Source organism: Misgurnus anguillicaudatus, chromosome 21 (genome assembly GCF_027580225.2).
Source record: "Misgurnus anguillicaudatus chromosome 21, ASM2758022v2, whole genome shotgun sequence".
Taxonomy (NCBI): Eukaryota; Metazoa; Chordata; class Actinopteri; order Cypriniformes; family Cobitidae; genus Misgurnus; species Misgurnus anguillicaudatus.
The window spans coordinates 29,041,553-29,065,510 of NC_073357.2; the positions used below are offsets into that span (position 1 = coordinate 29,041,553).

A 23,958-nucleotide genomic window follows, 5' to 3' on the forward strand; every position below is an offset into this window, starting at 1 on the left:
GTATTGTTTTACCTTAGACTTTCCAGTTGATAAGCAGAAATGTAGCCAATATATAAAACACAAAACCCAATGACGACAGTTTTGCTAAAGGAAAAAAACACGTTGATGCCTTTTTATTTAAAAATCACACTACTAACACACGTTCAGTATAGACCCCTTCACGGTTCACGTCACAGGCTGTTCCCACTGCGCATGTCGGGGTCAGAAAAGTCATTACAGCTGATTGACTTGCGTATTATTCGGTATCGTCAAAAATGCCTACTTACGTCGTGGGCTGTGAAAATCGCACGAGGTCTTCCGTTAAGTTTTCGCGATTCATGCAGAATCTCAAAAACAAAAAAATACAACATCTGCGTCTGCAAGCAATTAACGTGCAGACTGGGACAATGCAAAGATCAAAGAGGCTTGTGTTTGTAGTGCTCACTTCATTTGAGGTAAGTCATCATTTTTCAGCACTGTTAGATTAAATTATAAAGCCTAAATGGTATGAACAGTTCGACCCCGTGCTGCGCGCGCACCCGATAATCATTCAATGTTTACAAACCTTGAAGGGGTCTATTAAAGACAGCTTGAGACCAGAGATTCTTGATATCACTTTAATTTTTTACGTAAAAATGGCCCTCATAAGAGCCAAATATACACTGTACAAAAATGTATTTACAACCTATATTAAAACCACTTTTTAAAAAAAAAACCTGCAAACTCACTTCCATGGCAATGTAAACTTTTTCCATTATGAGCTTAAATTATTACTTAACTGACCAAAACATTAGTATCTAAACAATTGCAGCTTCAGGACAGCAATATGCCACACAGACAAATGTATTTTTACCACCATTGAAACCACATATGCACAGATTACCAATTTCAAATCAAACCCAAAGAACGAAGACTGATGAATTCACTGTACAAAAAACAATTAACGCTGCACAAAAACAACTTCAGTCAGGTGCTCTCTATTGAACATTCTGGTCAATTATACTGTAAGCAGAGGCAGACTTAATGCTGCAGTAGAATGAGACAGACCAGATGTAAAAAAAAAAACTCATATCCTAACCAAGTGCATTTACTGATAGCAAGAGTCAGTGCATTTGAGTTTGGCCCATAACAGGGTGAGGCCAAGCAAGACAAACTCACCATTTAGCAATCTGTAAATTGGGCTGAAATTTGACCATTTACAGGAGTGCAAATTCTTTGTAAGGACTAAATCATTAAGTAGAAAGTATGCTCACACTGGTGTGGTAAATCAGTTCCAGCTGTCATCAAAAATTGAAAAATTTAAGCGACTACTAGTTCAGCAAAATTACTTTTTCCCCCTTTGTTCTAAATTGGGCAAAATTTCTAATCTGCTAAAAAGCAACAGCTGAACGAATGTCGCTTGCCTTCGACTCATGCAAGGAAAATCCTGAGATTGTCCCAAGTACTTTGATACTACTGCATCTCATCCCTTATGGTTTTAAGCACTAAAAGGTCAACTTGACCCATAACACAGATACTGCCTTTGCCTACCAAGTCTGGCCATAAAGGAGCATCAGGGTTCACAGAAAAAAAAAAACGTTTTTCTCAGGGTCATCATGGTTTGTATGTCACTGGCCATTTCAACCATCACTGCATGGTAAACTGTATTAATAGTGCCCAATATGTTACCCTGTTCTGTACCAAAGTTAGATTTTAACACAAATGCCCACTGTCGCATGAACAAACGGAATACCATGAAACAGAAAACCTAAAATCAGAATAAGAACAAAGGGGACAGCTGTGCTACAATACCTGGATTAAAAGAAAAACATTAAAAGATTACGCTGAATTGTGAAGTAGTATTCATAAGAAATTAGGAAGTTAAAAAGCAACAAGTTAAAAGTGTGATATCTGCAAAAACAGTGGGAAACAGTAGACTCAAACATCTAAACTGGCTAAAAGTCTCAACATACTTCGGATCATTCAAAGCAAGGAGGTAGCAAATAATCAGAAGTGTCCTATTCGTCCATCAGTAATCCATACAGACTAACTGTGGCACATTGATCCCAATAAGGGTCAAGATGGTCCAATGAGTTCTTCCAAACTTCAGATGTGAGTCAGGGGAACCGTTCCACCAAGATAGTGCTGTTGGACGCCAGGGTAGACCCTCTGGTTTGAGCCGTCGCTGGCATCACCCCCTGGAATATACATGCTAATCATGTCCCTCAGATCCCCTTGGAAAGGGCCACGGTGGTGGTTGGGTGCCCCAGTAGGGGAATGTGACAGAGGTTCTGGTTTAACCATAGACATCACTGGACTGGGCTGCTGAGGACTGCCACTATAAGACATTTGGCTGTGGACAAGGACAAAAAAATAACCATTAAAAATTTCAACAAAATAAAAACAGGAAGTTACGTTAAATTAATACATAAATAGGAACAGCATAGTTATCATTAAACTAGCAATATTGTCGCAATTTGAGCTTTCATCCTAAAACGCCTCTGCATTGGTTCAGAGTAACGCTGAAAAACAAACAACAGGTCTATACAGGTTAGGCCAGGTTAGTTGTGACGACTTTGAGAGAAAACCTAAGACGAAATGATACGTAATGTATAACAATAATGATCAAAGACGTTCAAAACAAAGTCAAGTTTAAGAAAATCTGCTTTCTTTAAACCTTTAAACTTTAGCGCGCGCTCATGTTTTGCATTGAAGTAAATCATTTAAAAAAGTAAGATCTCGGTTTCTTTCTTGTAAAACGGACATTTTTGCATTGCATTAAAGCAACATTAACTTAATGCCTCTGCTTGATTTAGTTCGGATAAACAAGCAGGTGTAACACACACGTTTTGTAATAACTAGTATTTTACTTAAGTTTGCTAAACTAGTTGAATTAAGCCACAAACCTGTAAGGGCTGGCGCCGTTCATGAATGTCTGTGCCGTGGGATACTGAAGAGCTGACAGCTCGTAGCGGTGCAGTTGTTGCGGGTATCCTAATGTTTCACCCTGCATGCCCATATAACCACCTGTGTGAGCCCAGCCATAACTGTCCATTCTCGGACTCCCTCCTTGTCCCGGTGCCACAGCGGACCCCAGCAGGTTGCCAGCCGCGAGAGGATATTTACCCATGGGAGTGTCTTTTTTAAGAAGAGGTTTATTCTTGCGCCGGGGTTTATATTTGTAGTCGGGGTATTCTTTCATGTGCAGGGCCCGCAATCGTTTGGCCTCATCGATGAAAGGCCGCTTCTCCGCGTCCGTTAAAAGTTTCCATTCCGCCCCGAGTCGTTTGCTGATCTCAGAGTTGTGCATTTTGGGATTTTCCTGAGCCATCTTCCTTCGCTGACCCCGGGACCACACCATAAACGCGTTCATAGGGCGCTTGACTTTATCCATAGGGTCTCCGCCTTGCGGACAAGAGGTCTTGGATCCGGCGTGCGCATTGACTGGATGAGACATTCCTGGACTGTTCTGGTGCGAATGAGGTTGACTTGTAGCCTTTAACTCATGCTCCATCATGCTGTACATCATGTTACACCAACCACTCGACGTGTAAAGCAGCCAATTAAAAGTGGCCAAACGACCCAATCAGATCAAACAAATCCGGCGCAGGTGAAGTCTGTTTACAGCCGGGATTGTTGACGCCAAAAAGCAGCAATCAGAAAAAAATGACACGACGAATCAAACCAATCATTTCTTTGAATGATAAGAACGCTGAAACTTTGTTTTGACTAAGATTAAGTTAAAAAAGAGCGCGAAAAGCTTCTCAATAACAGCTATTTGTCTCTCAACTCACAACTCCAAGCCACTTGTTGAAAAGCAATAGCATGCAGTCCACGAGGAACCAACTGTATAATTGTATTCCACGTCCGACCAATCAAAGTTCAACGCTGGACCTTTGCTCATTTACATAACAATGGAAGGGGTGTGGCTTTTACGTTGAAGATCACTTGTTGCAAGAGTTAAACGACTAGAAGTAGACGAAATTGAGCCTCAGGTTATTGTTCATATAATACTACTTCTCTATTACTACAAATTAATACATTTCTGAATCACTGTGACTATTGTAAAAGTTTTTTAAACAAAAAAGTATTTTTCGAATTAACAAGCTTGCTTTTTACTTGGTTAAATTATTTTTTCTTCACAGCTTATTTTTATTTTTTACTATTGTAAAAGTTTTACTTGGTTTAATTATTTTGACTTCACAGCTTTTTTATTATTGTAAAAGTAAATTAATCAGTAAATGAATGTAAGTGCTCCTGTATAGCTCAGTGGTAGAGGTCATGAGTAGCTAGCTACTAACACACATACTGATGTATATAAAAATGTATATTGTAATGCACTGTTACTTTGGATTAAAATGTGTCTGACAAATAATGTAAGTGGGAATGAATGAGGTTGCATCTTTTACAGTTTCATCCCTGTAGGTATGCTTTCATGTCAGAGGTCCTAAAGTAAAGCGAGAATTTCTGCCATTACTCCCTTTTGATGATAATTTATGATGTATACATGTCAAAGATTTCTATTGGGGTGGGATTTTCAGTGTTTGTAACTGCTTGGGGAAAGGTGTGGGTGCAAAGCTTGTTTTTTTTATGTTATGTTTCTTTCTTGTTTTGTAGACACAGGTGTGAGTGCCTGTGAGTTTGCAGGTGCTTTGTGAACCATGCGAGTAGCCTGTGTTCGTGACTGACAGTTACACCTTTATGCCAGTCAAACCACAAATTGTGACGCACCATTCTTTTATAACCGTATCCAGAAAACCTTTTTGAACAAACAGAAAGAAGACTTCTTAATGGAGGCTGTCCAATGCTTTCTTCCATCCTCTTCCTTTCCCTTTGTCCTATTTGTGTTGTGGTTTGTGGCAGCACCAAGACAGCTCAACAGCTTAAGAGAAATTCACAAAAATTGTGCCTTGCAAACAAACACGCACAGATCTCACACTAGCCTAGGTTTGCATACACATGTGCTGTGTATGACTATTTTATCTCTTTTTAAAACCCGTGTTTTCATAAGTTTGAATATGTAAGTCCAAAACAAGTTACAACACAGTTGTTTTTCCAAAGTGCACAAAAGATAGGCTAACCACCCATTCAACTGGGCTCTAAGCTGCTCAAACACAGCCATCTGAATGAGCCTGTACAAAATCAACATGAATTCTCCGACTGAACAAAATAAATACTGTGTCTAGACTTTTTTGTTGCCTATATTTATTTATTTATTTAAAATAATTGCTTTATTCACACACAATAACGTATTTGACTTTTCTTTCTAAAATTAAGATTTTATTTCGAAATATCAGAATATTCTAAGCACTAAGCATGAATTCTCTGAGTGAAAAAAAGTGATCTAAACTTTATTTATATATTGTGTATGATTGTAACAATACTGTAGCAAAGTCACTATGTTCTGTTTATGTAAAATGGTTAATTGCACTTTGTTCTGTTCTGGTTTGAACTGATTGTATATTATGTTCTCTTTTTCACTTTAATGGTAGCTTCCGGGGTCTGGAGAGGGCAGAGAGAGGGTGTAGCAAAAGCAAGGGGCTGGGTTGTTTTTTAGAGCACGACTGTTTGTAAGGCAAAAGCAACGGCCAACGGTGCCCGTGTTAATAAAACCTCTTAAAAAAAGCAGGCACGAGTGTCTGTGCCCTCCTTTTGAATGTTACAATATGTTTGTTTTTATTCACAGACAATTAGACATTTTGTAAAATTCTGATTACCAAATATCAAAATATTAAAAAATAATGATTTTGTAAAATCCTTTAATTGGAAATAAAGGCAGGTGTAAATAATTTAATCTATATTTTTTCACAGAAATGTGGCTCAAAGCTTTCTTGTTTTGACAAAAATGGTCATGTCCATTGAGAAGCATGTTGGATACGCAACTTTACAATGTTTTACAATGTTTGTACTTAACAGTCAATTTTGCGACCCACTAAAATATGTATAATCTATAATCAGCATATATTTTTAAATGGAAATATGAGGGGAAAATACACATTTTAACTCTTTTAGTTGTTTTTATTTTTCTTGTCTTTTTATTAATGAAATGTAGACTACACTGTAAAACATTTATGTAGAAATTACAGTATTACTGGCAGCTGTTTGCCAGTAACTGTAGATTGAAATGTATGTTATTTACTGGCAACAGTTTGTTCAAAGTTAAATAAACATTAAACATTAACAAGTCTTTATCTTCACAAAATAAAACTAAAATAACAGCCTCATGCAAAGCATTCTGGGAACCAAAATCTGAAGGAAAAACAGAAAAAGGTTAATGAGGATTTCTGGTTGCCAGAATGCTTTGCATATTCTGTAAAGACAAAGACTTGTTAATAGTTTAATGTTCATTTAATTCTACAGTAAGTTACTGGGAAACAGCTGCGTAACAATTTTTTCCAGTGAATATTTGCTATTAATATAATAATATACTCTAAAGCAGACTGTTGGTCTCACAGTGAGATTAGGTGGGTCACGCAGTATTTTTTCTGTTGTGGTAAGGGACGCAAAAACAGTTTAGTCCAATTAATGACTAACAATGACAATGATTTTGATATGATATACCATCAATTCTTTTGATATTTCAATTGTTACTGCATTTTAACCTGTGAGGAAAAATTTAAATGCTAAATAATTCATCAGGGCTAATATGGCATTTTAATTTGAATTAGGAAGCCTAAAGAGAAGAAAAAAATTAAGTGGCTCAAAAATGAAGAGACTTAGTTCACAATAAATTACAAAGGCGCAAATAAAAGAGGACGGATGAGGAAAAGCTTGAGGAAAAGGGAGAATGGCAAAGATAAAGAAGAAAAGAGAGACTGAGAGGGGAAGAGGGCAACTTGGAAAGAGTGCAGTTTGTCCCCGAGTTCTCTGTGACAGACTAAAGTGAATGGGGCCTCTATTCTCTCCCTTCTTATGTAAATCTGGGCTTCAGTCTCCCAGCCATCCATCACTGCACAGAAAGACCCTGGCAGGCCCTTTACGAGCCTCCTGCTCACATAATCCCTGAGACCACAATCGTGCACTCAGCGGGGGGAAAGGGGGAAGTGGCAGGGGGGTTACCATGCAGACGGTGAAAGTGTTCGGAGGGCCACCTACACTGAGCGCGGCACAAAAAATCAAAACATTTCTCATAAGGTGTAGAGCCCTTGGCAAGACAGAGGCTAGAGGTTGTTCAACTTCCAATGGAGGACTGTGATAGGAGGAATAATGTTGGAAAAGAAGATGGTGGGTATTAGGGAGAGGGAGGTGCTACCATGAATTGAATGAAGGGGACGTGGGACAGGGGTACATGATGCGGAAATTAACATAGTCTTTGCGTGATGGACAGGTGAATGAGAGCATGTGCATTATGTGAGGAGATGTTGGTGAAGCAATCTCACTGAAGTGATCAGAAGGTGCAGCCGTGGAATTGTAATGACACTTCTGAGAGTTTCGAAAGCTCTTGGCTCACATATGTATGAATAGATCATTTCCTAAAATATCCTCATGTTTGGGAATGACAAGTCCTTGAGTCTTATTGGTATGCATTCTTAGTTTGGCACAGCTGAAAGACTATTTTCTCTTTTGCATGCGGATGGTGTACTTATCTGCCCCCCTGTGGACACACTGGGAACTTGCTTTTAGAGGTACTAGATTCATTTCTTGACTCTTGGTTGAAGTGCTGTTTCTTTCAAGAGTCTTTACACAGCTTAATCCAATGTAATATGGGCACAGGAGCTTCAGCACAATGATTTATGTTGTATACGTTAACTTGCATTAACATCATTTTTGGGTGAACTATCCCTTTAATGCAAAGAATTTGGGTTACCAAAATTCCTTTAAGAAAAGGTAGTGTGCATCTTAAAGAAACCAACAATCATGATTAAGGCCCAGTTCCACTGACAGGGCTTAGATTAAACCAGGAGAAATTTAGTAGCTTTCATAAATGTGCCTTAGAATTAAACATTATTGGTGTTCATCTTGAGACTACTATGGGAGTGAATGGTGCCCAGATCTGTAAACAATGGCAGAATTTTCATAATTCTTCAAGGTATGTCATTGCATGTTGTTTTCAGCTAAAACATCTCAAACATTCATCTTAGTTTATGAGGCTTAAGCCCAATTTATACTACTGCGTCGATTTTACGGCATACCTTACTGCGTAGACTGCTGTGCACCTCTCTTTAAAAACAACTATGCGGAGTGCAAGCACTGCTAGAACCCCTGCCGTCGAGTATAAAACAAAGATGGACCAAGCTGAGGAGCTATATTTACCAACTCAAGCTGCAACAAAGGTGCTGTCTATTTACCCCATCACTGCCAGGCCCGGATTGACTAATCGGGAGCACCGGGAGAATTGTTTTTTAAAGAGAGGTCCGATATTGTCGTGCCACTAGGTTGAAGGTTCTTAAAGGAATATTCCATTTTCTTAAAAGAAAAATCACCAATTTACTCACCACCATGTCATCCAAAATGTTGATGTCTTTCTTTGTTCAGTCGAGAAGAAATTATGTTTTTTGAGGAAAACATTGCAGGATTTTTCTCATTTTAATGGACTTTAATGGACACCAACACTTAACAGTTTTTTCAACAGAGCTTCAAATGACCACAAACGATCCCAAACGAGGCACAAGGGTCTTATCTAGCAAAGCGATTGTCATTTTTGACAAAAAAAAATAACAAATATACGCTTTTAAAGCACAACTTCTCGTAGAGATCCGGCCGTGATGCGCCAGCGTGACCCCACGCAATACGTCATGACGTCAAGAGGTCACAGAGGACGAACACGAAACTCCGCCCCAGTGTTTACAAGTGTGTTGAAAGAGGACCGTTCCGACGTTGTTGTATGTCAACTGATACTAATTAATGTCTTTGTGTCAGTTTATTGTTTACAATGGTCCGCAAATGTGTGCTTTATATATGTAACACGTGACCTCCCTACGTCACTACGCATTTACTTTAGGTCGCGCTGGACCGGATCTAGACAAGAAGTTTTGCTTTAAAAGTGCATATTTATTTTTCTTGTCAAAAATGACAATCGTTTTGCTAGATAAGACCCTTATGCCTCGTTTGGGATCGTTTATAGTCCTTTGAAACTCTGTTGAAAAAAAAACTGTTACGTGTTGAGTTAAGTGTTAATTGTTGGTGTCTATTAAAGTCCATTCAAATGAGAAAAATCCTGCAATGTTTTCCTCAAAAAACATAATTTCTTCTCGACTGAACAAAGAAAGACATCAACATTTTGGATGACATGGTGGTGAGTAAATTATCTGGATTTTTCTTTTGTTATTCATTGTGCCGCCCGTGGTCCTGCGACATTAGATGAGAAATGTCTTGTCTGCAAGTGTTCATTTATCACAAAATAGAGTAACGCGAGTAACCAACTCATTTAAATTTCATTAATTGTAACTGCATTACTTGATTTAAAAAAAATACTTCTTTACATGTTTATTACCGCTAAAAGTAGTGGAATTACAATAACAGAATTAATTGTAACATTTACGATGTGCTCTACAAAGATTAAGTGCACGCATTGAAAAAAGATGGGGATATATTAATTCATTTAAATTGAGGTAAGAACATCGTAAAATATTGAAAAACGATGGTGTTTTACTTTATTTCTCAGAGAAAAGTTTACATTAGAAGACCTTTTCTGCAGAGCACCAAAGGGTCAATTGTTTAAATCAGGGGAGTCCAATCCTGCTCCTGGCGATCGACTATCCTGCAAAGTTCAGCTCCAACCCAAATCAAATACACCTGAAGCAGCTAATCAAGGACTTTAAGATTACTTGAAAATTGAAGGCAGGTGTGTTTGATTAGAGTTGGACGTGAACTCTGCAGGATAGTCGATCTTCAGGAGCAGGATTGGGCACCCCTGGTTTAAATCATGTCTAACACTTATCGTCACACTCACCATCACTGTATGCTGAAATAGAAACACATAGAAATCCTTTAAATTCAGGAACATGGGAAACTCAAATGTTATTATGTATACCATCTAACCCACATAGACATTGAGACCAGGATTAAACCCTGATAGACTTTTTTTATCTTTTCTATGTACCACAGATAAAACACATTGAAATACATCAAGCACAATACCCAAATTAAGCTTCGGTTTCTTTTGCAATATTTAGAAAGTTACACAAATAAGAATCATTTTAGCAAGTTAAAAATGGAAAATACCTTTATTTCAGACCATTAAAATAAATACTATACAGTCCCCAATGTAGAAAAGGATTTAATACACGGCTTCTGTCTCAAAAAAGTTGATAATTATCACATTTGTAGGGTGTGGGCTGGAATAAGACAAAAAGGAAAACAAAGGAAATAAAGGGAAAGAGGGAGGGGTTTCAGATCAGCAACGTTCATGGGCATCTCTTCAACAGTAGTATTGTAGAAAGTCTCAATGTCCCGGAGTGTGCGCTTGTCATTTTCAATGACCATATTGATAGCCACGCCCTTTTTGCCAGAGCAGCCACCATGTCCAATTCTACACAAAGTAAAAACAGCATTATTATTATTATTATACAACAAACACATAAATCACCACAGGTGACACCAGAGGCAAGATACAAGCATATAAGTGTAAACTGCTTTTATGTAGCGTTAAGGGACTTGGCAACCCAGGCACTGTGGAGAGCAGTTACAATATTCTCCCAAAGAACTTGATTCCCATCACAGCACAGAAAGTTGGTGGAAGAGGGATCTTTGGGTACATCGTAGCCAAACTATCAAAACGTCTGCTTACCAGCAGGTCAGTGGTGATGAGGACTCGGCTGGAACCAGAACGAAACTCCTTCACGATTACATTTCTCTCTTTCTGCAACATTGCATAGTTTTCCAAAATCTTGTCCATCACACCTACCAGCGCAGAAACCGTAAAGTCTCTTGCATGCATTTTCTCCGTCAACCAATCGACTTTCCGGCGAGTGTTGATGAAGATCACAGCCTGAGTGATGGTCAGTGTTTCATAGAGATCACACAGTGTGTCCAGCTTCCACTCCTAAATGAACAAAGTGAAAGCTTAGCAAACATGGGAGACATTCATGTTTCTTTATTATACCACTAGGTGGTGCTGTTTTCAGAATCAAGGCAAGATCATGTTCCCAGTCTCCTGCAGGCTCAAACATTCTGCCAAGCAAAACGCTTACCAGACATTGAGAACTGAAGGGGGACTGGGATCAGTTGACACGCATGGGGATCATCACAAAACAGCTAAAACACTTGAATATCAGGCAGTCAAGTTTTAACTGTAATGGTACTTGAATTTTCAAGTGGGAAACTACCATACGCATATTCCCATTGCACACACAAATAAAAAACACACTTTACCTCTTCCTAAACGTTAATGTAGAACTGGCGTATACCCTCAAGGGTCAGCTCTTCTTTCTTGACCAGAATGCGAATAGGATCCCTCATGAACTTAGTGGTCACCTCCAGCACTTCTTGAGGCATCGTGGCAGACAAAAGAAAATCACCTAAAAATAAAATTCATTACATTTCAACTTCAAACAAAAAAGGATTATTTATTGTCTAAAAAAAAGATCATGCTTAAGACATGAAATGTAAACTGCTTTAAAGTTACAAAAAGGCACTAAAGGGCCCAATCATTGTGGAGAGCAGTTACAATTCTCTACCAAAGTTTATGATACCCATCACAGCAGATAAAGCTGGTAGGAAGAGGTAACTTTGGTGTGGGCATTAACTAGTGCATGGTTAAGAGCACAGGAATGGACATAACCACTTAAACAGATGTGAATTTAATTTACCTGAGTGTCTGTGGCCAATTTTTGAAAGATCTCATAGATTTGGTCCTTGAAACCACGGCTTAACATTTCGTCTGCTTCATCCAGTGCAAACTGCTTGATATATTTAGGGGCTGAAGGGAGAGAAACAACTTAGTATGTGGAACGATCATTCATGGCAATAAACAGAATACGTAATTAATACAAAACATACCTAGTCAAGCCTTGTTTAACCGCAGATATCTATGTAAGTATGTCAAAAACACGACCGGGCGTCCCAACCACTATATGGGGCACGTCAGCCTGAAGTTTCTGAACATCATTACGGACGTTGGTTCCACCAATGCAGGCATGGCAGGTAGCACCCATGTAGTCTGCGAGAGTCTAAATCTGAAGATAATTAAACAATAACTAGATTAGCAGCAACAAGTCCACTTAAACTCAATGCATCATCCATAACAAGGACCAAAGTGACAGGCAAGTCATGATTTACTTCTGAAATTAGGAATCTGTGCCCATAGCATGAAACAGTCTAATCCTCACTGTATTGAGCTGACTGGGATGAATACGGCCTTTATTTTCTCTGCCCCTACCAGATATAGGACTGTGTGTCACTCACAGACACCGCCTTGCCCAGTTGATAGGGGGGCATATGATTGGGTAAAGCAAATAGTAGTTGTTTACCCGTGTGTCTCCAGGTTAACGCTGAACCAAACGGATCTCACCTGTTGGGCTAGTTCTCTGGTTGGGGCCAGCACCATAGCCTGTGTAGCCTTTAGCTCCACATCAATTGTTGCAGATGGCAAATGTGGCAGTCTTTCCTGTGCCAGACTGAGCCTGTGCAATGACATCATACCCTGCAATCCAAAACACACGATAATTAATACACACAATTTCATGTTGGCTGTGGTTTTAAGTATTGAGGATATTTGTGCCCATAGCATGAAGCAGTTCAAATCTCACTGTGCTGAGCAGACTGTGATGAATATGGGCTCTTTTTCTCTACCCTTACCCGCCATAGGTCAACGTATCATCGACAGACACAGCCCTGCCCAGTTGATAAGGGTATGAATAGTGATCTTAAAATTAACATGATAAATTATACATACCCTTGATACAAGAGAGAAGAGCCTCTCGTAGGTTCATATCATCAAAACTATCAACAATCTCCTTCCAGTTACTCTGTAAACACATTTTTTTAAGTCACTGGTTAAACATTTGGTCGAGAAATATCTGCTTAAGTTAAATATATTTGGTGATATGGTGCTTATTGATACCAACCTCAATGACACCATCTGGCTCCATCCCCTCAGGGCCATTATCTCTAGGTCTGAAATAAGATTGTTAGAATTAAAACTACTGTTATCTCATTCATCGTGTCCTACTGTACTTAAGTCTACATAATTGCGCATAGGTGACCATTCCCTTATACAGTGTGGGGTTATCCTTTATTCACCGACAAATTAGTACTATTTTAGATGTTAAAGTATGGCGTAAAAAATGTAATTATCCTATAATTCCGATTACATCGCTAGAAAAAAAGATTTAATCGAAAAGAAAAGCGAAAAGGCATTGTGATTAAAATACGAAGAAGTGATCAGCCACGTGCCGCATGGACTCGCTGGTTAAGTTACACGAGGAAATGAGCGCGTGAGACACGTTGCCCACGTAGTAAAAATCACTTTAAAAAACTCTTTAATATACATTACCACGGTTAAAATAACATAACTTGTCAGCTACACCACTAGTGAAACATTTCTAACCAATTTTAACAAGGCGGGAAAAAAGAAGGTATGAGCTAACCGGCTGGTAACATCTGCTTGTGAATCGTTGGGAAAAAAAGCAAATATTGAATACCAAATACTAACAAGACATCTCAAATAAAACAATAATAATTTACATGGATATACCAAATTCTTTGACCACACATGTTCATCTTACCTATCCTCATGTTCAGACCACAAGTTCAAACGTGCTTCAGCTTCTTCTTCTTCTTTCTTTTATGGGCGGGTGGCACCAACTTTAAGGTGCATTACATTATCGCCACCTACTGTTCTGGGATGTGGACCAGAGTTTCCACATTTTATTTAAAAAAAACTTTATTATGTATATTTTAACTCTGAATTCTAACTGAATTCTCCCTATCAACCCTGCTGTCTTGAGATGAAGAAATACATTTCTATTCCATTTTTAATTATATTTTTAAGCTTTAGTTCAACCACTCCAGTCTTTCTAAGTTCATTCTTCATTATTTCTCGTTCATTAGTATACGTTTAACATACACAATAACATGTTCAACTGTTTCCTTTATTCCACAGGGCTCACATTTCCCTGTTGGGTGTTTATTTATTTATTTAATTAATATAAAAAGGTATTATTTCACCATAGTATGTCCCAGCCTTAATCTTGTTAGAATAGTTTCCTCTTTTTTGGTTATCCTCACTGCTGCTACTTCCTGTTGTGTTTCATAAAGTTGATGTCCTATATTTCCTGTATCCCATTTTTGTTGGCAATCCCCTTGTGGCATATGCTTTAATTAATGCTTTTCCTTCAGATTTACTAAGTGAAATGTTCATAATATCCTCAGTTTCCAAAGCCTGTTTTGCTAACCCAACATCTTTCATTACCCTTTATCCCCTGTGGGCTGGTATCCACATAAATATTATCATGGTGTTCCTATGTTTGAATCTATACAGGTTTTCATATGTCTCATTTAGTATATCCTGTCTACTTGTAAATGATTTCAATGACTGTAATCCTGAACATGAATTTGTACAGAGTATAATCTTTTTCACGTGAGTTTCTTCTATCCACTGTATGTTGCTATTGCCATTATCCTTAAAGTGTAACCAATAAATGATCTGATGTTCTCCTGTTAATAAAATGTTCAAAGATGGAATACCAAAAGCAAAACTTGTTCTCCCTGTATTAAAGGGGACATTCCATGAAAATCAGACTTTTTCCATGTTTAAGTGCTATAATCGGGTCCCCAGTGCTTCTACCAACACAGAAAACATGAAAAATAGCAACCCTGTAACTTTGTTTTTGTAAGGCTCTCTCTGCAAGCATGTGAATAAATAGGTCATGCGGATTTCGCTCCCCCCATGACGTAGGTAAGGGCTCCTATTATAATGATACCGCCCTTCAACTGCGCTATCCAACCATGATGCTACCTCGAGTGCGAGTGACAGAGAGAAAGAATGACTGACAGCACGACGCGTTTGTATTCCCTCAAACACAAACAGGAGCCTACAATCTTATAACTTGTAGTTTTAATATTTCTAAAGATTGAATTAACGTTCTAACGGATTAACCTGCAAGAGGGAGAGCGAGTGAGTGAGAGAGAGCGAGTAAACGAACGAGAGAGAGAGAGAGAGAGAGCAACGTGACGGTTCGCTTTCAAGTAAGTTATGTTTAATGTGTTTCTCTGAAGTTTATATGAATGAACACGAGGATTAATGCACTGCACGAGACAGAGTGTGAGAACAACGCGTATTCACTATCATACACAATAAGTAAATATGTTGTTTAATGTTTCTCTGAAGTTTCAAATGAATACGAGGAGTAACAAGATAGATGAGAGACTGACAGAAACGCGAATGTGTCTTCAATCACAATAAACTTAAACATGTCATGTGATCTGTTTCTCTAAAGTTTAAGCATTAAACGTGTTGTTTTATTACAAATCATTTAAATGTGCTCGTGTGGTTTGGTCAAAAAGTTTACTTCTAAGCGTTTGTGGAAGTGTAATTTATTGTAACATGCTGAAAATCATTGTGCCTGTTTAAAACACTGGCAGCATATGAGACCTAAAAGTCTTTATTTTTATTCTACAATGTTTCCCATCTGCTGATAAACATGTATTTAGTATGCATAAAACAGATGATTGACTTTTTAAACTTGTTCAAATATATAATGCTTAACATCGCTCACTAACTTCTTTCGTGAGAGAATCTTCCTCGATGCTGTCTTGTCTACACTCTACAGCGCGAGCGCTTGAGACTCCGCCCACCTGAGCAGCTCGTTTGGATTTAAAGGGATACACACAAAAACGGTGCATTTCTGCTCAGACCCATAAAGTGCCTTTTTTAACATGCCACAATAAATTACCTATATGGTATTTTGAGCTAAAACTTCACATAATATACTCTGGGGACATCTAAGATTTATTTAATATCTTAAAAACGTCTTGTGGAATGTCCCCTTTAAGATCTTTAGATCGATCCGTATACACTAGAGTATAATCTTGATACACTGTTTGTAGTTTATCTTCAACAATAGTTGCAATGTTTTCAGCTTCTTTAAATTCTTTCATTAATTGTAACATAGAAAAATCCAAGAAAACTGCAGGGAACATCCAAGGTGGAGTTATAACGCTAGGATGTATCTTTTCTCATCTAAAACCATTTCTTTTGCCTCTTTGTCACTTTTCTTTTCCGAGCATGGGAGTAGTAATTTTACTGTTGGGTGGTGGTCCTCTCAATGACCTTGAAGATTTACCCAGTAATTCTGCTTATGTCTAATTTGTGGACATTTTACCCACTTCAACATGAAGAGCAGCTCTCAAAAGCCTGAACTTCTGTGTCAATTTTACAGCTGATGTTGTTATAAAATAAACTTGATCACAACTTGATGCGAACAGCCTCTAAAAAGTGAGTTTCATATGAATATGTTTGTAAAACAAAAATTTGAAAAACTTTTTTGACACAAAGTAGGCCTACATTACATTTTTTGGCGATATGTGATAAAAAATGAAGATAAGGATTTTTTCATCTGTTTCCCCTGCAGACCTGATAAATCTTGCTTGTGTATTTTATATCAGGGGTTTCTAAACCTTTTATACCTAACAGATCATCTGAAGACTAAACATTAAAAAAAATGTAGGGGAAAACACAAACACGTGTTCCCTTTCAGTAGTTTTTGAATAGGTTTAATTGAATAAATTAAAATAACTTATGGTAGGGCTGATTATGGCAAACATCATAATTGTTTAGGTTACTGTATTTGCATTGAATTGGAAATGATATATTTAAAAAAATATAATAAATTGCAAGGCTGTAGGACCAGTAAAAGGCATGAAACTGAAAATGAGTCCCACTGATCACTGCTGATGCTTCTTTAAAAATGTACAAAACAAACTGCCTATCTTCGACTTTTGCCTTGATACTGTAACATACCCATGGACATTTCACTTAAAATTTTACGAGGCAGTTTCCCAGACAGGGCTTATTTTGAAATCTGATATATCTTAACATTTCTCAATACATTTTTTTTGTCTCAAGATGCACACTAATTTTAGTAAGGCAAGTTTTTTTTAAACACTAAAAATGAAGTAACATAACTAAGGTCTTGGATTAAATTCAGTAACATGAAAACAATAAATGTTATCACGTATACCATCTAACCCTTAAAACAAAGACATTGGCCGTTTCTCAATCAGAAGGCTGCAGCCTTCGGAGGTTGCATTCATAATCAAGACGGTCTTATTTCAGAATAGTAACAATTATAAAGTTGACTATTGTTCTTAATCGGAAAATGTTGGAACATGCTTATGACTTTCAAATGTAATGCTTGGATAACTTAAACCAGGCTTGATGACGTATGCAGCCTGCATAATGCGGCCTCAGGAGGCTGCGGCCTTCGTATTGAGAAACGGCCCTAGAGACCAGGGCTTATACCTTGAAGACGGTTTAGTTGGTTAGCCAGGTATGTTTAGGATTAGTTTGTGCAAATCCTGGATTTTGTGTACCATAAAAATAGCTTATGCCAACAAGGCCTGTTCACATTGGCTTGCCTTTATCCACTTGAAACCTGTAGCCCTGAGTTTAACCATTTTCATGGTACAGACCTCAAGATTAACCCTTGATAAAAACACATTAAAATTAGGTATGTGACTGGCCAAAGAAAGGCATACCCCAACAACATCCTCCCACCAAGGTCAGTATTTATACAGAGAATAAAAATTGCATCCTTTAAAATAAGGACAATAGCCAAATTAAGCTTCGGTATCTTTTGCAATAGTTGTTTTCCAGAAAATTACACCAATAAGAAGCATTTTAGCATGTTAAAAATGGGAAATACCTTTATTTCAGACCATTAAAATAAATACTATACAGAGTCCAATGTAGAAAAGGATTTAATACATGGCTTCTGTCTCAAAAAGGTTAATAATTATCACATTTGTAATAAATTTGTTTAAAAAAATATCACTGACCAATGTAAAGCCCACATCCCAACCCACCCAACAAAAGACATTAAGCATTCTGAACAATACAAAGACATTATCTATATACTCTACTACTGCAGTTTGGTCCTTTACATTTTAGACCCCTCCAACATATTTTGTCGAGGTAGGTTTTAGGAGCAACACTCCTCAACACATCAAGGACTTTGATGCAGAGAAAATTTAAGGCAGTACTATGGTGGGCAAATTCCATCAATTCACTTCTGTAATGCATTTCACCACCTAACCCACCAGAGTAAAGCCCATTTTGAAAATCAAAATGCTACAACCACACACGCGCAGGACAATACAAGAGATGTAACAGGAGAATTGGACAATGGGAGAAATTTACTTGATCACATATTGCAAGTCTACAATCAGCTCTGTGGTCCAGCAAACCAACAGCTTACTGGACTAAAGCATGTTCATCCAAGGCAGATCTTGTGTTACTCCACTTACATACCTTACAAATGACCTGCCATTTGAAATGAAGTCAAAGTCCTTTACATAAAAGCAAAGTCATTCTGTACTTCATATGCCTTGTCCACACTTGGGAGTTAAAAAACAAATAAACCTTTACATCTCAAATATTAAACCAACACTGAAAAGCAAGGCATGTCTCTGAACCATTATGCCAGTCAGTGCAACAACATCTACACTATAACATGCAAACAAGCCCTGTAATGAATCCTCTTTGCTAGCAGATGGTACGGTTTAAAAAGGGGCAAAGTTATTTAAATGGGCAATGAGAGGAAATCAGCGAAGTTCACTGATATGTGTCCAAAAGGAATCTTGTCCTCAAAAGTGACAGTACTTGAGTTGTGATGGGGGTTGCACAAAGGGTGTGGGTTGGAATAAGACAAAAAGGAAAACAGAGGAAATAAAGGGAGAGAGGGAGGGAAGGAGTGGAAAGAGGCAGGGGTCTTAGATCAGATCAGCAACGTTCATGGGCATTTCTTCAACAGTAGTATTGTAGAAAGTCTCAATGTCCCGGAGTGTGCGCTTGTCATCTTCAGTCACCATATTGATAGCCACGCCCTTTCTGCCAAAGCGGCCACCGCGTCCAATTCTACACAAAATAAAAATTACATTATTATTACTACTACTTCAAACACACAAGTCACAGGGGATAAAAGCAGAGCATATGAACTCACCTGTGGATATAATTCTCCCTGTTGGTTGGAAGATCATAGTTGATGACCAAAGAAACCTGTTGCACATCAATGCCTCTTGCCTGACAAAAGAGAGGGTAGAAAAGTAGTTAAGTAATAATTTAAAATGAAACGTAACACCAGAGACAAGATATATATATATAAGTGTAAACTGCTTTTATGTAGCGTTAAGGGACTTGGCAACCCAGGCACTGTGGAGAACAGTTACAATATTCTCCCAAAGAACTTGATTCCCATCACAGCACAGAAAGCTAGTGGAAGAGGGATCTTTGGGTATATCGTAGACAAAAGATCAAGACGTCTGCTTGCCAGCAGGTCAGTGGTGATGAGGACTCGGCTGGAACCAGAACGAAACTCTTTCATGATGACATCTCTCTCTTTTTGCTCCATGTCACCATGCTACAAATGAAAAAAATACATTTAGTAAATGCTATTTGGTAAACACTGCACGGTTTTCCAAAATCTTGTCCATCACACCTACCAGCGCAGAAACCGTAAAGTCTCTTGCATGCATTTTCTCCGTCAACCAATCGACTTTCCGACGAGTGTTGATGAAGATCACAGCCTGAGTGATGGTCAGTGTTTCATAGAGATCACACAGTGTGTCCAGCTTCCACTCCTAAATGAACAAAGTGAAATCTTAACAAACATGGGAGACATTGTGTTTTTTTATTATACCACTAGGTGGTGCTGTTTTCAGAATCAAGGCAAGATCACGTTCCCAGTCTCCTGCAGGCTCAAACATTCTGCCAAGCAAAACGCTTACCAGACATTGAGAACTGAAGGGGGACTGGGATCAGTTGACACGCATGGGGATCATCACAAAACAGCTAACACTTAATTTATGCAAAGTTGGACTGAAAATCAGGCAGCCAAATTGAGACTTTTAATGGTACTTGAATTACTACCATACACATATTCCCATTGCACACATAAATAAAACAACACTTTACCTCTTTCTCAACGTTAATGTAGAACTGGCGGATACCCTCAAGGGTCAGCTCTTCTTTCTTGACCAGAATACGAATAGGATCTCTCATGAACTTTGTGGTCACCTCCAGCACTTCTTGAGGCATCGTGGCAGACAAAAGAATCACCTTAAAATAAAAAAAAAATGCATTACATTTCAACTTGAAACAAAAAAGGATTATTCATTGTCTAAAAAAAGAGATCATCCTGAAGACATGAAATGTAAACTGCTTTAAAGTTACAAAAAGGCACTAAATGGCCCAATCATTGTGGAGAGCAGTTACAATTCTTTACCAAAGTTTATGATACCCATCACAGCAGATAAAGCTGGTAGGAAGAGGTAACTTTGGTGTGGTTGTTAACTAGTGCATGGTTAAGAGCACAGGAATGGACATAACCAATTCAACAGATGTGAAATTAATTTACCTGAGTGTCTGTGGCCAATTTTTGAAAGATCTCATAGATTTGGTCCTTGAAACCACGGCTTAACATTTCGTCTGCTTCATCCAGTGCAAACTGCTTGATATATTTAGGGGCTGACGGGAAGAGAAACAACTTAAGCATGTGGAACGATCATTTATGGCAATAAACAGAATACGTGATTAATACAAAACAAACTAAGTCAAGCCTTACTTACATAGATATCTGCGGTTAAGCATGTCAAAAACACGACCGGGCGTCCCAACCACTATATGGGGCACGTCAGCCTGAAGTTTCTGAACGTCATTACGGACGTTGGTTCCACCAATGCAGGCATGGCAGGTAGCACCCATGTAGTCTCCGAGAGCCAGGACTACTTTCTGAATCTGAAGATAGTAAAACAATAACTAGATTAGCAATAAAGTCCACTTAAACTCTAAAGTGACAGGTAAGTCATGATTTACTTCTGAAATTAGGAATCTGTGCCCATAGCATGAAACAGTCTAATCCTCATTGTATTGAGCTGACTGGGATGAATACGGCCTTTATTTTCTCTGCCCCTACCAGATATAGGACTTTGTGTCACTCACAGACACCGCCTTGCCCAGTTGATAGGGGGGCATATGCTTGGGTAAAGCAAATAGTAGTAGTAGTTAAGAAATGGTGTCACTTTTTCATTTACCCGTGTGTCTCCAGGTTAACGCTGAACCAAACGGGTCTCACCTGTTGGGCTAGCTCTCTGGTTGGGGCCAGCACCATAGCCTGTGTAGCCTTCAGCTCCACATCAATCTGTTGCAGAATGGAGATGGCAAATGTGGCAGTCTTTCCTGTGCCAGACTGAGCCTGTGCAATGACATCATACCCTGCAATCCAAAACACACGATAATTAATACACACAATTTCATGTTGGCTGTGGTTTTAAGTATTGAGGATATTTGTGCCCATAGCATGAAGCAGTTCAAATCTCACTGTGCTGAGCAGACTGTGATGAATATGGGCTCTTTTTCTCTACCCTTACCAGATATAGGTCAACGTATCATCGACAGACACAGCCCTGCCCAGTTGATAAGGGTATGAATAAAGTGATCCGAAATCTTGACATTATAAATTATACATACCCCTTGATACAAGGGAGAATTGCCCTCTGCTGAATGGCTGAAGGTTTCTCAAAACCATAAGCATAGATTCCTCTAAGAAGAGCCTCTCGTAGGTTCATATCATCAAAACTATCAACGATCTCCTTCCAGTTACTCTGTAAAAACATTTTTATGTCATTGGTTAAACATTTGGTCAAGAAATACCTGCTTAAATATTTTTGGTGATATGGTGCTTGTTGGTACCAACCTCAATGACACCATCTGGCTCCATCCCCTCAGGGCCATTATCTCTAGGTCTGAAATAAGATTGTTAGAATTAAAACCACTGCTCTCTAATATATATCGTGTCATACTGTGCTTGGACTAAAATTTCACAAAAACTTAAGACTACATAATTGCACATAGGTGACCACCCCCCTATACATGGTGTGAGCTATCCAATATACACCGACAAAGACATTAGATATATAGTATGGCGTAAAAATTATGTAATCATCCTAAATATATTCCGATGACATCATTAGAAAAATTTTATCGAAAAGAAATGAACGAAGACAACGTATGCTCAGAAAAACTCCAAGAGGCAGCCATTTTCATTCAGCGCCATTAACAACGTGGCTTCGCTAACTTACTTTATGAATAAATACCGATCATTAAGTTACGCGACTAGATTTAATAAAAAACAAACAAATAGTTTATTCGTAAGCTCGTCGTATAAAATAATCCGTAACGTTATATATTACGCACATATACATTAATATAGCCCGGCTATATTAAATATGGAAGCATTTTCAGGTTTTTCATATAACGTTAACTGATAAAACTTCGATGTCACTATTATTTAGAAAACATTCTCTATAAACAAGGTTTAGGCCGAAAATGCCGGCCCAGTCTTTTGTCTCGCCCATCAAAGGCCATGTAACGTTAGGCCTACACATTCGCAAATACGTACGCATCTCTAAATAACCTATTGCGCACCGTTTTTATAACTATACTAAAATACGGCGATCGCGAGTATAAAACATTTCAGTAAATGTGAAATGCGTAGGTATGATGATTAAAATGCGATGAAATGAGAAATGATCAGCCATGTGCCGCATGGACTCGCCGGTTACACGAGGAACTAAATGAGCGCGTGAGGCACGTTGCGTCACGCACCCGGCCTTCTAACGGGTCGTCGTGCGCACGTTATAAAATCACTTCAAAAACTCTTCAATAAACATTACCACTATCAAAATAACATAACTTGTCAACTACACCACTACGGAAAAAAATTCTAACCGATTTTAACAAGGCGGGAACAGAGATAAGGTACGACGCAAACCGGCTGGTAACATTCGCTTGACAAAAAAGCAAATACTTTAGATTTCCTAATAAATAATATTGAATACCAAATCCTTACAATAAATCTCAACTTAAACAGTAATAATTTACAGGAATATACCAAATTATTTGACCACATGGTCTCCTTACCTATCTTCATGTTCAGACGACATTATCACAAAGAACTGTAGAGCGGCGGAAACACGCAAATACTTAAACCGTGACGACAGCCAATGGGCCAGTGATTGGACGTCCTTCCAGTCAATCACGATATAGTCCCACCCACCAGAGGTTTCCACAGTAGGCACCGCCCCGTCACAAGCCCACGCAGTGACGCCTCGGCAAGAAAAACGATATTACTTTATCAAATAAGGCTACAAATTTGTTTGGTTAGTCGAAGTGTTTTTTAAACGTCTGACATATTCTCATCCGAAGTCTATATAGAACGTATTATTAAGCTTGGCTGTTTTTTGGCAATTTGTCACTCCACTGAAAAAACATAGCTTGCTACACCAGCTAAAACCAAGCTGTGAGACCAGCAAAAAATAGAATGAGCAAGGGCCTCATGTATAAAACTGTGCGTAAGATCCTTACTAAAAGTCTGCGTACGCACAAAAGCCAAAAATGGCATATACCAAAAATTATGAAGACTTCTAAAACAAAGCAATGTTCGCTTTATAAATAACAGATCACCTGCAAGTGTGCGTACATGAATCATCCTCAGATCCCACCCGGCCTGCCCATTCTCCCATCAAGTTTGTTTTTTTATAAATCACAACCTTTGTGTGGGAACTGGCGTACGCATGTTTCCAGCCCCATTTCGTGCGTACGCACGCTTTATACATAAGGGCCCTGGTCTTCATTTCTTCCCAGCTTGGTTTTAGCTGGTGTGTCAAGCTGGTTTAGCTGTGTTTTAGTAGCTTTTTAAGCTGGACTTAGCTGGAAGACCAGCTAACCCACCAGCTTTGCCAGGCTGGAAGGGCCATCTTAAACCAGCTACTGTCACATTAAAACATCTTATGCTGATCTTAGCTGGATTTTTAGTAGGGCAGTGCTTCTTCTTCTTCCTT

The 23,958-nt window shown here is 38.5% G+C and overlaps 2 protein-coding genes, 1 long non-coding RNA gene, 2 other non-coding genes and 1 pseudogene across 5 annotated transcripts; 1 reads left to right on the top strand and 5 right to left on the bottom strand.

Annotated features, from left to right (window-relative positions):
• Nucleotides 1–687: 687 nt before the first annotated feature.
• On the bottom strand, nt 688–3,745 carry sox19b (SRY-box transcription factor 19b). Its single transcript, XM_055201061.2, has 2 exons — nt 2,865–3,745; nt 688–2,311 (listed from the first exon to the last, which is right to left on the bottom strand). The coding sequence occupies exons 1-2, from the start codon at nt 3,485–3,487 to the stop codon at nt 2,065–2,067; spliced, it is 870 nt and encodes a 289-aa protein (XP_055057036.1). The 5' UTR covers nt 3,488–3,745; the 3' UTR covers nt 688–2,064.
• Nucleotides 3,746–3,816: 71 nt separating this feature from the next.
• LOC129441396 (uncharacterized) lies at nt 3,817–5,145 on the top strand. Its single transcript, XR_008643416.1, has 2 exons — nt 3,817–3,953; nt 4,576–5,145. It is a non-coding gene; the product is annotated as an uncharacterized lncRNA (long non-coding RNA).
• Nucleotides 5,146–10,790: 5,645 nt separating this feature from the next.
• On the bottom strand, nt 10,791–18,174 carry LOC129432521 (eukaryotic initiation factor 4A-I-like; annotated as a pseudogene).
• Nucleotides 11,017–11,152, bottom strand: LOC129418224 (small nucleolar RNA SNORD10). Its single transcript, XR_008636038.1, has one exon. It is a non-coding gene; the product is annotated as a small nucleolar RNA SNORD10 (small nucleolar RNA).
• Nucleotides 17,739–23,076, bottom strand: LOC129441404 (eukaryotic initiation factor 4A-I). Its single transcript, XM_073858771.1, has 11 exons — nt 23,039–23,076; nt 21,813–21,861; nt 21,582–21,720; nt 21,192–21,325; nt 20,686–20,854; nt 20,475–20,584; nt 20,033–20,176; nt 19,561–19,698; nt 19,389–19,478; nt 19,062–19,141; nt 17,739–18,976 (listed from the first exon to the last, which is right to left on the bottom strand). The coding sequence occupies exons 1-11, from the start codon at nt 23,059–23,061 to the stop codon at nt 18,832–18,834; spliced, it is 1,221 nt and encodes a 406-aa protein (XP_073714872.1). The 5' UTR covers nt 23,062–23,076; the 3' UTR covers nt 17,739–18,831.
• Nucleotides 19,772–19,907, bottom strand: LOC129418229 (small nucleolar RNA SNORD10). Its single transcript, XR_008636040.2, has one exon. It is a non-coding gene; the product is annotated as a small nucleolar RNA SNORD10 (small nucleolar RNA).
• Nucleotides 23,077–23,958: the final 882 nt, after the last annotated feature.